General features: G+C 39.3%; 1 protein-coding gene across 16 annotated transcripts in view; it reads left to right on the forward strand.

Moving 5' to 3' along the window:
- The window catches only part of LOC121288721 (eukaryotic translation initiation factor 4 gamma 3-like), a 331,740-nt gene that overhangs the window by 198,377 nt on the left and 116,747 nt on the right, over window positions 1-16,616 (forward strand). For all 16 annotated transcript variants that reach the window (XM_041207482.1, XM_041207477.1, XM_041207478.1 and 13 more), the window contains one exon: window positions 2,964-3,701. In XM_041207482.1, coding sequence (XP_041063416.1) covers window positions 2,964-3,701 — 738 coding nt within the window. The remainder of the gene's footprint in view (window positions 1-2,963; window positions 3,702-16,616) is intronic.

A 16,616-nucleotide genomic window follows, 5' to 3' on the forward strand; every position in this document is an offset into this window, starting at 1 on the left:
GAATTCATACAAAAGTGGATTGCCTTTCAGCCTGCGTTTTCCTCCTCTCCTGGCCTGCTTTGTGGATAGGTTTTGGGGAGGGAGGAGGGGATGTGTGTGTGTGCGTACTCCCAGTTTCAGGGTTCTCCTTCTCAGGCTCTCAAATTCGCTCACTCACAAGGGATCTCCCGCTCACACACACGGGCTCTCACGCTCACTCCCCACCCGGGTCTGCAAGGTTTGGACATTTTACTGCCAAGGAGAAATTTGCAATGGCTGTGAAGGTGCCAAGATGCTCTTCTTCATTCCGCATTTTCAGAGATTCCAGCTGCCTTGGACTAGGGGGGCTGGGCAGGTGCTGTTGCTGCAACTGTTGTTCCTTGTGGCCTGCATAGCCCACTTGGCTATCTTGACCCCTGTGCTCCTTCAGGGTGCCAGCACCTAAGCAGGAAGGAAAGAGAGAGAATGCACCAAAGCCACTCACCTCCTTGCTTCTCCTCCAGTCACAGACTGTTTCTCTTCCACATTTTCTACAAAGTATCAGCAGCAAACATGGGAGAGAAATGTGATTCGAGCATGTGATTGGAGGAACAGCTCCTTAGAGAATTTTCATTGAGCTTACCTGCATTGTGAACAGTGAGCCTGAGGACCGAATAGAGAGGCATGGCAGGCTGGATTGTGGCCTGTGAGCTGTATGTTGGACAAGCCTGTTTTATCACAACATTTACTGCGCAGTGATGCTATTAGTGAAAGTATTGATTTATTTTTAAACTAATGATGTTACACATTTGTTTCTGATGCCATGTTAAGGTAAGACCTTTGTACTTTTGATGCACCGGTATGAGCATAAATTCTGTTTTGTTACATGATCGTGAATGAAGGCTACTGCAAGTATGAAGGGTGAAGAGTGCTTCATAGAGATCAAATTAATTCAGATTGAGTTGCCAAATGTTTACCGTCGTCCCTACTAAATGTCCGATTTTTGTTTCTTGACAGATTTTGTACATTTTTCAATTTCTATTCACTTTTAAAAGGGTTAATTATAAGTATGCAAGGGTCTTTTAAAATTTAATAAAGTTTTCTTTTAACATTCAATGCTTTGGGGCAAGGCTTTCATTCTGAACAAGCATGTGAACTGGCAGTTTTCTTGCTATAGCAAAGTATTGGGATGAAGTAATGCTTCCAATATGTGCTTAAGAAAGTCTTGTTACCATAACCTGTGGTATGTTAGCTCACCTTTATTGTGTGACTTGGGAATGCTGCCTATATCCTGTCTACACATGTCCTGCACACTCATGACACCTGCGCTTCTAATCTGATGTGGCTTTTGGTTCACCAATGCCTTGAATTTAAAATTCTCATCCACTTAATCAAATCTTCCCATGGTCTTGCATCTCTCTATTTCTAAGACCCTTCACCCAACAACCCGTCAAGAAGTCTGTCCCTCCAGTGCTGGCCTCTTGCACATCCACCACTCCCTTCATCCCACCATTGACAACCATGCCTTCAACTGTCAAGGCCCTAATCCTTAATTCCCTTTCTAAAGCTGCCTAGGCTCTAAGCTCTAATTCCCTCCCTAAAACACATTACCCCTCCTTAAAACCTGCCTCTTGGTCCAGGCTTTTAGTGGTCCACCTGGTTTGTCAATTTTGGGTTGGTGTCCGTTTAATCTGTTACATTTCTGTAAAGAACATTGTGAGGTTTTCCTACGTCAAGGGCATTATGTAAATGCAAGTTGTTGAGTGTCAGGAAGCATGTTGTACAGCAGTATTATCTTAAAGAAAATAGAGGCTATTTTGAGTATTCTTCAGAGTTATAGACTGCACAAATGCATATCATATATTCAGTTCAGTCATTCACTGTATCTCTAGTTTTGTGAATCTGATATCTGATCATTTTATAGTGACATCTAATTTTAACTTGCAACCATAGGAATGACCTTTAAACCAGATTAGATATTTTTAATGTGCAAGGTTATAGAAAATTAACGATATTGCATTCAATTGTGTCCAGTGCCCTTTTTGCTGAGGTGTCTAAATTTATTCAATCCTGCAGCTTTCTGTGAATCTGAACTTGCTGCTGAGATATACCATAAAATCCATAGTGTAATTCTCATAAGATGTGCTGCAGTATACAAATATTAACTGCTTTTGAATACAAAATTCAAAAATTCCTCGAAGATTATGAAAATTAAACCTTGGATTATAAAGAGTAACCCATGCTTTGGGTACCATTTGTAACTCAAAGGCTGCAGTGTTTTATTACTTCAAGCTATGTAATCAATATTTGGCTTTGGCGATGCATCAGTTCATTGAGTAACTTAAAGGCAAGCCTTAGAACCCATTACAGCAACACTTCAAGAGTAATAGTCTTTGTTGCTGCTGAGGATTTGCATACATAGGTTGTCGTTTTCAAGAAGTGATTTTGAAAGGCAGTACTTCTGTTCAGTTCAATCTCTTGTATTTGGAACCTGTCACTTTCAAGCTTCTGGTCCAAGGACAAATTGTATAAATTATCGTACTTTAAACATGAGCAATGTACACTTAAGAGTTCAAAATGAATGTAATTCATTAAATTAGCCAGAATAACAATAATGCATTTTTCCTACTTTCCTAACACAGTAAAGATAAAAATCAGTGGACCAGTACAATAAGAACAGAGTTATTAATGAAGGACATTTAATTTTACAAATGAAAATATTTCCTCCTCCTCTTGTGCACATACCTAATATGGTCCAATCAGGATGAGCAACTAAGACTAGAGTATCTGAAAGGCTTTTTTCCCCCCCATTGCTCTATTTCTGCGTTATATTCTTGGAGAGGGTGTCATTGAGTGAGCTGTAATAACAGTCAAGTATTTTGTGTTAAAAATATAAACAGCTTGCATTCAATTTATAATGATTAAAGATTTAATTTATATAAGTTACTAATTTGTGTGACCAATAGGTATAGGTATTAAAATGTGCTGCCTTTCTGTTCACACAGAAGAGAAACCAAAGCAGGAGCCACCGGTGAAAAGTGCTTCACCAGATGTCAGACCGGAAACCGTTGTAGAAAAGAAAGAGATAGATGGAGAGCCTCCTGATCCTGACCCTGTCCCTTTACAAGTGGAGGAAGAGGAAGAAGAGGAGGAGGAGGAGGTCGAGGCAGAGTTCGAGGAGGAGGAAGAAGAGACGACAGCGGAACCTGCTGCTAGCATTTCTATTTTTTCACCTTTGGATTCTGCAGAGGAATCTGAACCATCCGTTCCTAAAGAGGAACAGAGCCCTGCACCTAACTTATGTTTGCATGGGGAGGTGGAAGATGATAAACAAGAACGGGACAATGAAAGTCTACCTGAAGAAATGATTGATGCTTCAGCTAATGAAATCATAGTACCTGCTACAATTAACACAGTTAAAGATGTGAATGGCATTGCAGGACAGGAAGTAACACAAAGCACCTTAGAAAGTGTATCACAAGACCTTCCTCCACTCTCTACTAGCGTGGAGATTGCAGACATTCTTCGGACAGAAGCAAACGTGGAAATACCGCCATCACCTGTTGCTGGTTGTGCCAGTCTAGAAGTCACGGCAGAGGAAGAAAACAGTGAGGAAACTCCTGTTAGTGAAGACAAAGATCAAGACATGGAAAGCAAGGAGTCTGCTGAAGTGGAGGAGAAAGAGGTAGAGGAAAATGAATCTCAACAATTAAACTCCAAAAAAAGCCCAGAGATTGTGTATGGTAGGTTTGCATTGAATAAGACTGTGTATAATATCAGATCTTACAATTTATTTAAAAGATGTTTGTAACATATGGAAATAACCCTCAAGAACTAGGTGAGGATCATTCCTGATTATCTTCATGATCTCTTATGGGAGTATTACCAATTGAAATATTACTGAAAATGTTTTTAAGGCTTTAGTGCTTGCATATTATGCCAGTGGAGTGACAAAAATCTGGTAGCTTTTGCTTTACTATAGCTAACATTCAACCAGTAATGCAATTTGGAGAATTAACTCTTAATCTGGTTATCCCATTATATTAATCTTTGTACTATTATCCTGTTCATAATTCATGTATTTTTTTATTGCCACAGAAAGCAAAAATAGACATAACGATAGGTATAACTTGGCTGATATTGAAATCAGATTTCTTAATCCAAGGCAGTGGAGAGGAATTATTTTCATAAAGCTTTGAAGCCTCCTGCCCCAGTAGCGTAGCTGGTTTAACCTACACAGGTTCCAGGGTCAAATCTGGTCTGTCCTGATTTAGCTGATTATACCTAAGGAAGCACTACCCAAAATTTGCCTCAAAATCCCTGGTTAGGGAGGTGGAAATCTGCAATGACTTCAGCTCTGATCACTATGCCATAATTCCTCTTGGAAGTGCACTTCCAAGAGGAATTATGACATAGTGATCAGAACAGAAGTCATTGCAGATTTGTAAACGTTAGTTGAGGGCAGGATCAGGTTAAACTCTGACATCCTTTAATAACCAATTGCCTGCTGATACTCACTGTCCAGGTCTACATAAAATATGGGCAGTGGGCACATGGGAGAGCACCACCACCTGCAAGTTTCCTTCCAAGTCACGCACCATCCTCACTTGGAAATATATCACTGTTCCTTCATCGGCACTGGGTCAGAATCCTGGAGCTCCCAGTCTACTGTGAGTGTCTCCACACCACACAGACTGCAGCAATTCAAGAAGTTGGCTCACCATCACCTTCTGGGCAATTAGGGAGGGGCAATAAATGCTGGCCTAGCCAGCGATGTCCACATTGAATGAATAAATGTTTTATAAAATGCTTCAGTGAGATTCAAAGGGCAATGGCTACCAGTGGAACCATTTCCTGGCAAGATAATAGTGCCTTCAGGGGTGAAAGTTGGCAAGATGCTTTAGGGAATGATGAGTAAACCTTAATGTGCACATTCATTTCACATAGCACCTTCTGCCTAATGAAGATTTTTGTTTAGCCTCTGGATTTTAGGCAGGTAAAACACTATAAAATAAAAATCCCTGACTTTATTTTCAATGCTGGAAGAATATTTTAACCAGCTTCAGCTCTCAACTAGACCACATTAGTTGCATGTGTAGAGAACTGCTCTTTATGGTACAGACCATCACAATAATTTATGTATTTGGGATGATACTAGAGCTGTGGTTCCAACTTTTGAAACCATGCTGACCTAGTTAATGGCTAACAGCCACAAAGCTTCACCTTTAATCAAAAACGATCAACATTTTGTAGAAATTAGATTAGGAATAAAATCATTTTAATATTTTTAAATAGAATAAAGTTTTGAATTAGACCAAAATGGTGGAATAGGTGTTTTACAAGCTATGTGAGAATTCATGGTCATGTTTTATCAAATAGCAAAGACATAATTCCTTGAAAATGCAGGCAGTTAAAGCCATAAGAAGGCCACTACTATTTTGGTTTTTTAAGGGTGCTGAGTGCAAGAATGAACATATTATAAAAAATCTGTATAAGTTTATGCTTCTGTCACGTGTGCAATAGCATGAGAGAGTTTGGATAATAGCACATTAAAGTTTTGGAGAGAAAAAAGCAAAGATTCACCAGGATGGGAAACTAGCTGTAAAGAGAGTCTTGGAGTTACATCGACTATTTCCACTGGGGGAGGGAAGATTAAAAGGAAATTTAATAGATGGCTTGCAGTCCTGAAGAATTTGGTATGGAAAGACTATTTTCTTTGGTTAGGGAGTCAGTGGTGAGAGGACATTAATCTGAAATTTCTACTGAGTGCTGGAAGAAATAGTTTTATGCACAGGGTTATTGTGGCATAGAATGCTTTGCCATGGGGAATAGTTGAAGCATCTTTTAAGAAAAGATATAGGGCTACGGGAAAAGAACAAGGCAATTAAAGACCCAGCAAACATAATGTGTCAAATATCCTGTGTTGTAAACTTCTATATTTCTTCAGTACTGTACTCCCACTTGGGGAGAATAAGGTAATATGTATGAGTGGCTGATCACCCCTAGAGGTCTGGAAGAGCCCAGTAAAAGAAAATGAATGCCCAGTCTTTAATAACTCTTCTTTAAAAACGATCATACAAGTTCAGTTCTGTCTGTATGTGCACTGTTGTACATGTTCACAGATGGAATTTTCTTAATGCGTGTGGTTTTAAAGTGACAGTGGCATTTTGAATTGCAGAATAGAGATATTGTCTTGTATAAATGGTGCTCACCTGGAATTTGGGCTGAAGTACATCATCAGCAATGCAGAAGTCAGCAATGCATTTGCCCAATGAATAAATGCTAACCAGTGATCAATATCACAGATTTGATGCCCCCCTGCCCATATATGGGGGATTTTTTTTACATGCCTGCAACTTGACTGTAAGGCAACTTCTGTTCTAACCTTTATTATAGTTTCTGTTGTATTGTCAAAAATTCTGTAATGTTTCTTCTAATAGTAACTATTCACTGTGCAGCTGTTACTTAAAAAAAATCTTGCCTGTCCTTCATGATCAGGTTGGAGAAAAATAAACCTCTGAGTTAATTATGTCAGGCTTGTTATTGAGTACCAGAATGGATTAGCAGCCCTATTTCATTGTTGAGTTTTTGCTTCTACAATATCTTGTCTCTTTTTCATTTATCCCAAAAACAAAACACAAGCTGCCTTCTTTGATAGAGTCAATTATTTTTCCTCAAGAATATTTGTTGTATCATTCTGGCTACGCTACAGTTCTTTATTGTGGCAGAGTTCAGAAACAGTGGAAGCTGAAGAGCTTCAAGTTGAGGACTGAGTGTCTGAAAAATAGGTACTTTTATGTTCTTAAAAAATATAATTGCTTGAATGATTTGTCATTTTAACTAAGGATTTTTCCTGTTCAATATTTTCAAGCTATGATATATTGATAAATTGTGCTTGGATGGTTAATTCAAAGCTTTTGAGGACTAATAACAAATTAACACCAAATGGGTGTTTTGAATATCAAATAGAATATAAATAACAGCAAACATGACTATTCTTGCCTTAATTTAGAAGACTTAATAGCAAACTGCATGAGGTATGAAAGATTTTTGTGGGTGAGTGTGTACAGATCTAACTTTTAAACTGTAACTAAAGGGCAGTTTCATTCTGCCAAAAGTTTTAAAATGGGTTGGATTTGAGTTATTGTAATAAAGTTTAGGATTTGACAGAAGCAAAACTAGGCAAAGGTGAGCAAATTTAAATTGCACTGTTGTACACTATTGCAATAGCCCTGAGTTGCTAACTGAGATGAGTTTTTATCTTTGTGCAGATGCTTGGGAACAAGAGAGATTGGTCACTATTTTAGACAGTGCACTACAGGGTTGTGTACAACTAATTCTTGACCAGTTTTGGAACTGGGGATTTGTGGGACCGTCCCTAACCAGGACTCCACTACCTGGCTAAGTAATGAGTGCTGGCAGAAAATTGAGGAACTGACTGAGGAAGTGAAAAGATTTTGGAATAAAAGTTGTGGGCTGCGTGCATGTATTTTATCAAATCATGATTCTGGTGTTTGCATTCTGATTTGTTTACCTGGTGTATTGTGGTGATATCTAAATGGTGATTTGCTTGCAATTAGCTATGTCTCAGACAGAATTGCTGCAGAGGCATTGTGAATTGGCATTGTGAATTCATTACACAATTATATGGTGTGAATGGGAGTTGTGCGTCAGGTTTGGGAGATTCATCAGTGTTTTTGCTGCAGATGCTTTGCAGTGGCATTGTTGGAATAGTGATTTATTTTTCACTGATTTCAGAGAAAATATTCCTTTTGTGTTCTGTGCATTCTGGATTGGAGAGCTGTCAAAACTAGAAGATACACTCAGATAGAAATATCCACTGGGAGTAGCAGACTGTTGGCCAATTACTCCAGGGATAGCTTACATGCAAGATAGTGCCTGAAAAGAAATAACTGCATTTTTTTTTAAAGTAATTCAGTTGTGCCGATCATTTTCTGAAATTGCCTGTTGCATCATTCATTATGCAACACAATGTAGGGAGGATAAATGTTTTATTCCCTATAGTACCAGCAGATACGAATTTTCATATAATTTCTGTCCCTGCTGCACTTAAATGTTGGCAGAATAGGAGATAATTATATGACATATGTCATTTGTGTCTCCTTTTGTACCTTTGATAATTAAGAAGGCTGCTCTGAAAATCCTAAATTAGAGTTTTGTTTTCTGTGGAGGTGGAGATGTAAGGAAGCTCCATGACAAGATATGACTTGGTTTTGTATTGCGATAATATAAAAATATTAATGAGACATTATTAGAAATATTTTGCACTCTAGAGTTGATCATTTTAGCAACGTTTGGAACTTTACAAATTGTATGAAATGATTGAAGAGGTTCTGTCAAGCAAACATAGAATAGAATCACAGAAGTTGCAGCACTGGAGGCCATTCAGCCTGTCATATCTGTGCCAGCTCTCTGCAGGACTAATTCACCTAGTGCCACTCCCTGCCTTTAACCCTGCACATTCTTCCTTTTCAGATAATGATCCAAATCCCTTTGAATTCCTCAATTTAACCTGCCTCTCCCGCATTCTCAGGCAGTGTTTGCCAGATCCTAACCATTCGCTGTGTTAGAAAAAAAAAGTTTCTAGCGCAATGTTTCTGTGTACGTGTTGAAGTGTTTATGGTACGAAAGAGTTAAAACGAAACCACATTGGTCTGAATTCCGACTTTCTTTTTTAATATTGTGAAATCTAGTTAAACATAAGTTGTTAAATGCTGTGCAAAGATTCTGATTTTGTGTTGTATGATCTGGAATGGGTGGCTGCAGTTCTGTTTAGGATGAGGAATGTTTTGATTTCACCAATGTATGGCAGGACAAACACGTTTACAATAAAATTCTATTTTTGCTGTTTTTGGGGAATTCCTGAAACAAAACTCAAACTTCTGAGAAACTTTTCAGTGAATAGGCTGACTGTGATAGTGGTAGTCTATTAGACCACTGGCATTGACACAGACTTGTCTCCTTTGACTCACAGTACACTCTTTGTTTTGCTCCAAGTTTCTCATCCAACCTCTTTCCTTTATCCATGGTTGTGATTCCATGAGTGCATGCTTTTGTTTGCCCCAGTAACTGGTCAAAAGCTTTGAACCACGAAGGCCATCATGCCTGAAGCCACTGCTGCCCTGTGTGCAGTTCCAGCTGTGATCACTGGATAGTTATCAGGATAAAGAACTGTGACTTTCTTGCTAAGCTACTTTATTTCCTTTTCTGTCCTGGGGATGCTGGACCCAATTATAGTTGAAAATAAATAGTTGTCCATTCTGGAGCAGAGTACTGCAGATGTTGGAAATCTGAATAAAAACAGAAAACACAGGAAATACTCTAGGTCTGGTAGCATCTGTGGATAGAGGAGGAGTTAACGTTTCAGGTGGTTGACCCTTCATCGGAACTCATGAAGGCTTATCAACTTGAAATGTTAACATGAACTCTCTTTCTCTGCAGGTGTTGCCAGACCTGCAGAGTATTTAATAATGTTTTCAGTTTTAATTTAGTTATCTATATTGTCAGATCATCAGCAGGATTTATTTTGCTGTTGAGTGGAGTAATGTCCTGCCATTTCTGAAACTTATGAATCTTACTCTACTTAGTTTTCTGTATAATTTCAAAACTGTGGTGACTTGTATGTAATTTTATTTTAACAGTGTGTTCTGTGACCAAATGAAGTTTGCAGGCAGTTACAGGTCTCATCATTTATTTAAAGAAGTTGTTTCTACATCTTACGTGCAGTAACGTTTTTGATTGGGTGCAAGTTTCCATATTCTGTTTTTCACAGCAATCAAGTGTCTTCAAAATTCTCCTGTATTTTAGCAAAAGTTATGAAATGATGCTAGATTTCATTTGATTGTTATTGTGTATTAATTTCCTGAGTGTGCAACAGCAGTGGCTCAATTTGTTTCCTGTAATGGCTCAGTGCTGTATAGCCAGATCTGTTCTGAATAATATATATACACATCTGATGAAATAGAGATGTTACAGGGTCATGGTCAAGAGCATCTTTAAGTAGCAGCTGCAATGCATGGTAGTGGGCTCCAACTAGCCAAAAAGATCTTAATAGAACTGTTGCTGAACACTTGTGAAATATTGATCTGTTCTGTGCTCTTTGATAAACTGGTTTCATTCACATTGACAATTAAAACCTAAGTGGTATTTCAAATATCTAACCATCCAACAGACTCTTGTTATCTGATGTGTACAATGGCCTGTCATGGAGTATGAATAATTGCATCCTGCTGGAGTTACAGTGCTTATGGAGTACTTAATGTAGAGTGCAAGAATAAACAAATACACTGACTCATAGCTAAAGAAACTGATCAAAAACACGTAGCTGGGCAGCTGATGTAAAGTTGGGGCCAAACTATTGAGACCTGGAGCTTGAGTTGAAGAGAAAAATTTCTCCAAAGCTGGTTGATGTTGTGTCATATTGACAGTTGGTCTTCAGTGTTGAAAGCAATTTGATACCTCTTAAAAAAAAAGCAGTAACAACACTGTTTTATTTATATGTTTTTTTTTCTGGCTCTGTTCACATCAAAATACTGTTGTACCAATATCCATACTATTCATGGTGTCTCACTATTTTAGCCTGCTTCACTTGGGTTTGTCAATAAGGAATAAGCATTCTGCAGGTTGTTATTCCAGGAGGTAGCACATTGGTCGAGAGACAAGTTCAGGGAGTCCAAATCACCTTGTTAGACATTTTAAAAATACTAAGCTCAAATTTGTGGCATTTGAAAGAAACCTTAATAAATATTGCATTCCAAAGTCACTGCATTCCTCGGGATAACTATTGTAATAGTGATACAAAACAAAATAGATTAGGAATGCTGCCCTATTCTTTTGTCCTTTTTCATTTTTCAATTTTTATTTTAACTAATGCTAATGTATTCTAATTTGTATAGAATGGGAAGACCATTTGGCCTTTCATGCCTGTGCCAGCTCTTTGAAAGAACTATCTAATTAAGTCCCAGTCTACTCTTTCCCCATTGCCCTGGAATGTCTTTCTCTCCAAATACTTATCCAACTCCCTTTGCTGTTGAATCTGTTTCCACTGCCCGCATGCAAGATCATAATTCGCTGGGTAGAAAAACTTCTCATCTTGCCTTTTTTGCCAGTTATCTTAAATCTGTTACTGGGAACTTAGTTAAATCTGGTTGCTATCTGTTCTGTCACTAGAAACAGTATTTTCTTTATTTAATCTATCAAAACTATTCATGATTCTTAGCTCTATGAAATTTCCCCTTAGCCATTTTTGCTTTAAGGAGAACAATCCCAGCTTCATTTCAAGGTAATTTCCAGTGTCTTTGCCATTATTAATCCAAATGCCAAAGAAATTTGTTACATTTGGTGAAACTTGTAAAGTATTTTGTAGTTAAATGATACAGTATAAATTTTGGCTTTTGTCCCCTAAATGATTACCAGCTTGTTGGACACTGTAATCACCATTCCCCCGCCCCCACAAAATATTTTCCTTTTCTTCTTTCTTATGTCGGTCAATTTGGAATTGATACTTCCATCAAAAAATTAACCTCTGATTGACTGGAAGTCAGCTTGAAGCAGGATTAAGGCCTACAGTTTGGAAGTGACATATTCCTGTCATAAAGGTGACTGGTTCAATGTTTCATGTAGTTAAATACAGCAGCTACTGTAACTATCCTGTCTGTGTGCCTGGATGAGTTACTTCACCTTCAGTGCTGTAAAGTTATGTCGTGATCTACCTGTGTAGATTTCAGCTTTGGTCTGCTTGAAGTGGAGGGAGTTCCTGCAGGGAATAATTTTAGTTAAGAGGATTTATTTCAGAGGATGCTGGTTCTGTTTGACCTTCAAAGAAATTATGCCAACTTCCTCTACTCAAACATACTTTTGTTTGAATTTCTGGAATGCCCCATTGCTTCCTATGCCCTTCTCTCTTTTCTGACCAGTGTACAGAAAGTGCTGAAAAATGCCTAGTTAATATTCTTGCAACAAGTTACTATACTTTGTGGTTTTGCAGCTTGTTCTTAAGAAACGGGTAATTTGAGGAATTATTAACCATAATGAACAAAATGGACTATCTATTAATTTGGATTCCTGACCCCTATTACTGCACTTCTTAAAACAAAAAATATCCACCTTTTGAGAGCACCTTTTTTTAAAAAAAAGTACACCTCCCCAAATAGGGTGCCATTTTTGAAATAATCCACCATCCTTAAAGTGCTTGATAACATTATAAGTTGATCTGTGAAGCATCCACATAATAAACAGCTCAAGTTTACACAACTGACATTAACAAGTATTTGAACCTAAGAAAGGGTTTCATACCAGGTAATCTGAAAACTTCTCGCATACTTGTAGTGTCAACCAATGTTATAGTTATTTTAAAAATTGTTCATGGGATGTGGGGGTGTCACTGGCGAGGCCAACATTTATTCCCCATCTCTAATTGCCTTTGAGAGGTTGATGGTGACCCGCCTTCTTTGAAACCTTGCGGCCTTTATGGTGTAAGTGCACCCACAGCGCTGTTAGTCAGAGTGTTCCAGGACTTTGACCCTGTCACGGTGGAGGAACATATTTCCAAGTCAGGTCAGTGGGTGGCTTGGAGGGGAACTTGCAGATGGTGGTGCTCCCAGGTGTCCTTGTCCTTCTATGAGGTGAAGTCATGAGTTTGGAAGATGCTATCAAGGAAGCTTTGGTGAGTTGCTGCTGTGCATCTTGTAGATGGCATACACTGCAACCACAGTGCACCAGGTAGAGGGAATGAATGCTTAAGATGGACGTGGAGTTTCTTGATTGATGTTGGAGCTGCACTCATCTAGACGATTAGAGAACATCCCTGTGCCTTGTAAATGGTGGAAAGGCTTTGGATCTTAAGTAAGTTATTCATCAGGAGGCCTCTGACCTCTTGTAGCCACAGTAGTTATATGGTTTGTCCAGTGCAGCTTCAGGTCAGTGGTAAACCCCACCCCCAGGATGTTGGTGGCGGGGGGGGCGGGGGGAATCAGCGATTGAAATGCTGTTGAATGTCAAGGGAGGTGTTGTTAGACTCTCTTATTGGGCACAGCTGTTGCCTGGCGCTTGAGTGGCACGCATGTTATTTGTACTTGTCAGCCAAGCCTGAATCTCCAAGTTTTGCAGCATGTGGGCAAGGACTGCTTCATTGTCTGAGGAGTTGTGAATGAATTGAACACAGCACAATCACCAGTGAGCATCCTCACTTCTGACCTTATGATGGAGGCAAGGCCATTGATGAAGCACTGAAAATGTGTTGGACCCTGGACAGTTCCCTGAGGAACACCTGTAGTGATGTCCTAGGTAGAGGGAGTGAATGCTTAAAATGGACGTGGAGTTTCTTGATTGATGTTGGAGCTGCACTCATCTAGACGATTAGAGAACATCCCTGTGCCTTGTAAATGGTGGAAAGGCTTTGGATCTTAAGTAAGTTATTCATCAGGAGGCCTCTGACCTCTTGTAGCCACAGTAGTTATATGGTTTGTCCAGTGCAGCTTCAGGTCAGTGGTAAGCCCCCCCCCCGATGTTGGTGGCGGCGGGGATCAGCGATTGTAATGCTGTTGAATGTTTTGCCTTCAATAACCACAAGTCTATTCCTTTGTGCTAAGCATGAGTGTGAAGAGTTTTCCCCAGTTCCCATTGACACCAGTTGTGCTAGGGTTCCTTGATGCCAACTCAGTTAAATGCTGTTTTGATGTCAAGGGCAGTCACTCTCGCCTCACCTCTGGAGTTCAGCTGTTTTGTGCATGTCTGGAGCCAGACTGTAGTGAGATCTGGAGACAAGTGTTCCTAGCAGAACCCAAACTGAGCATTGGCAAGCAGGTTATTGGCGAGTTGGTACTACTTGATAGCACTGTCAATGACACTGTTTCCATTATTTTACTGACGATTGAGAATAGACTGATGGGGCAGCAATTGGCTGGATTGGATTTATCCTGCTTTTTGTGGACAGAGCAGACCTGAGCAGTTCTCTATATTGTTGGATAACTTTACTGGAACAGCTTGGCTAGGGATGCTGCTGATTCTGGAGCACAAGTCTTCAGTTCTACTGCCTGATGCTGTCAGGGCACATTGCCTTTGTGGTATCCAGTGCCTTCAGCCATTTCTTGATGATACGTGGAATGAATCAAATTGGTTCAAAACTGGCATTTGTGGAGGAAGCTGAGATAAATCATCCACTTGGCACTTCTGGCTGAGGATGGTTGCAAATGCTTCAGCCTTGTATTTTTGACTCATATGTTGGGCCCTGCCATCATTGAGGATGGGGATGTTTTTCAATGAGCCTCTGTTTTGTTTTTTTCTTTCTTTCCTTTTTGCCTTTTTTTTCCCTGTTTTTAATTCTGTTGTCCACCACCATTCATGACTGGATGTGGCAGGACTGCACAGTTTCAATTTGATTTCAGTTACAGACAGGAAGGGGTTTAATTTAAACAGCACAAATTTCTCCTCTCACCACCCATCCATAAACAGAAAGTCGTTTTGATTTGTTTCCCTCTTTATAAACAGTGGCATATTTCCCAACCCCTCGGCTTTGGTGCGATCCAATTTCCTATTAATAACCCCACCACAGACTCGAAGTAGGATGAACTCAAAGGGTTAGTTTATTTTCACTCATGTAAAACGTGAGATGAGGATCACAATGTTGCCTCCTTTGCATTCATACAGTAAAAAAGGGATAGATAAAAAAGATATATAATGCAGAGACCGCAGAGGAAAGAAATGTTGTTTTATGTAGGTTCCAGAATCTAGAATCAAAGTCCAATGCAGTATTCCTTTATGGAGGTTGATGAGCTGAAAATCGATGATTCACTTTTCTGATGGGGTTGGCTTCACTTAAGATAGGCATGCAGAAATGAATAAGCCTTTCAGGTGACAGTGCAGAATTTCCAGCAGAAAACCCCGGCCATAGATTCAGCCATTTTAGGTTTTTGTTCACTTTGACGTTCTTAGAGATATGCTCAATGCTATCTCTATATATATTTTATATATAAAAAATATAGGGTGAGGTCTTGGTGTCTCACAATCTGTTGGTTGTGGGACTGTTTAGGTCTGTCTGTGGCATGCTGCTTCCACTTTTTAGCATGCATGTTGTTCTTAGCACTCTGCTTCTCTGTCTAGATTGTGTTTTCTTAAGGGATGCAGATACTTATCTAAGTACAACCCTAAGTTGATCAATGTTTTGTAAAATTTCTTAAGTTATACAGAAGCCTGTTTTGCTCAAAGTGCGGGGTTCACAGTTTTTCACCTGTAAGTGACCCACTAACCCATTTTAGAAAATTCTAGATCATTTTGATTTTGTGACTAGGAAGGCAAAGCAGCAGATCATGCACATGAATTCTTGGAAAGCACTCAAAAAAGGCATTAGTGTGCTGCAAATCTCAGTTTTTTCCATCATTCTGATTGCCAGTGTCCTTTTGTTTTTGAGCGAGTATCTAATGGTGGTTTAGTTTTTTCTTTTGACTGCTATGTATGTATTGAAATCAGCCTGTTGGCTCAATACAAAATTAGAGAATGTGTACTGGAACTGGGAGATCTGTGCATAGCACTTTGTTTGAAAGAAATGGTGTTGAGGGTTTTAATTCCATTAAGGTGTGAGGGAAATGGATGTTACATTGCTTGCATTGGAAACCAGGTGCAAAGCCAGTGAAGGTGTACTGTAACAAAAACAAAAAGGCTGGAAAAACTCAGGGCTGACAGCATCTGTGGAGAGAAAGACAGAGTTAACATTTCGAGTCCATATGACACTTCTTCAAAGCTAAAGAGAATAAAAATGTGGTGAAATATATACTGTTTAAGGGATATTGGAACAGGTGAAGCTGGATAGAAAGCCAGCAATAAGTGGAAGCAAAGGAGAGATTGCAAAAGGTGTCATAAACAAGAGGGACCCCTTTGACCTTTTTGTGAATCATGGTGGTACTGGCTAAAGGAGGTGCTAATGGTGACATTAAGAGTAAAAAGCAGAATGAGCAAGTGACAAATGGTGCTTGTCGGGGTGGGGTAGGGGGAGGGGATGATGGTGGGAAGAGAGATCGAAAATAGGCTATATCCCACCTTTTAGCCTATTTTCAATCTTTTTTCCCACCACCATCCCCTCCCCCCCACTCCACCCCGACTAAGGCCACATGTCACTTGCTCATTCTGTTTTCTACTCTTAATGTCACCATTAGCATCTCCTTTAGCCAGTGCCACCACCATTGACACCCCTTTGACCTTCTTGTTTATGCCATCTTTTGCAATCTCTCCTTTGCCTCCACCTTGCTGGCCTTCTATCCAGCTTCACCTGTTCCACCCCCCTTAAACAGTATATATATTTCACCACATTTTTACTTCTCTTTAACTTTGAAGAAGAGTCATGTGTACTCGAAACGTTAACTCTGTCTTTCTTTCTACAGATGCTGTCAGACCTGCTGAGTTTTTCCAGCATTTTGTGTTTTTGTTTCAGCTTTCCAGCATCCAAGAGTATTTTGCTTTTACCAATGTAAGTCCCATTGGAATAGTTTCAACAATTAATTTTTGCATTTTGTCTATATGTAAATGTAGAAGCATGTTCTATTTGATTCTCAAAGCCGTGCAAAATTTTAGACAAATTTTATAATAAAAACGTATCTACTGATGATATAGCAGTTATTGAAAGCAGGTAATATGTCACATCTTAC

Source organism: Carcharodon carcharias, chromosome 15, assembly GCF_017639515.1.
Source record: "Carcharodon carcharias isolate sCarCar2 chromosome 15, sCarCar2.pri, whole genome shotgun sequence".
In the NCBI taxonomy this organism is placed as follows: Eukaryota; Metazoa; Chordata; class Chondrichthyes; order Lamniformes; family Lamnidae; genus Carcharodon; species Carcharodon carcharias.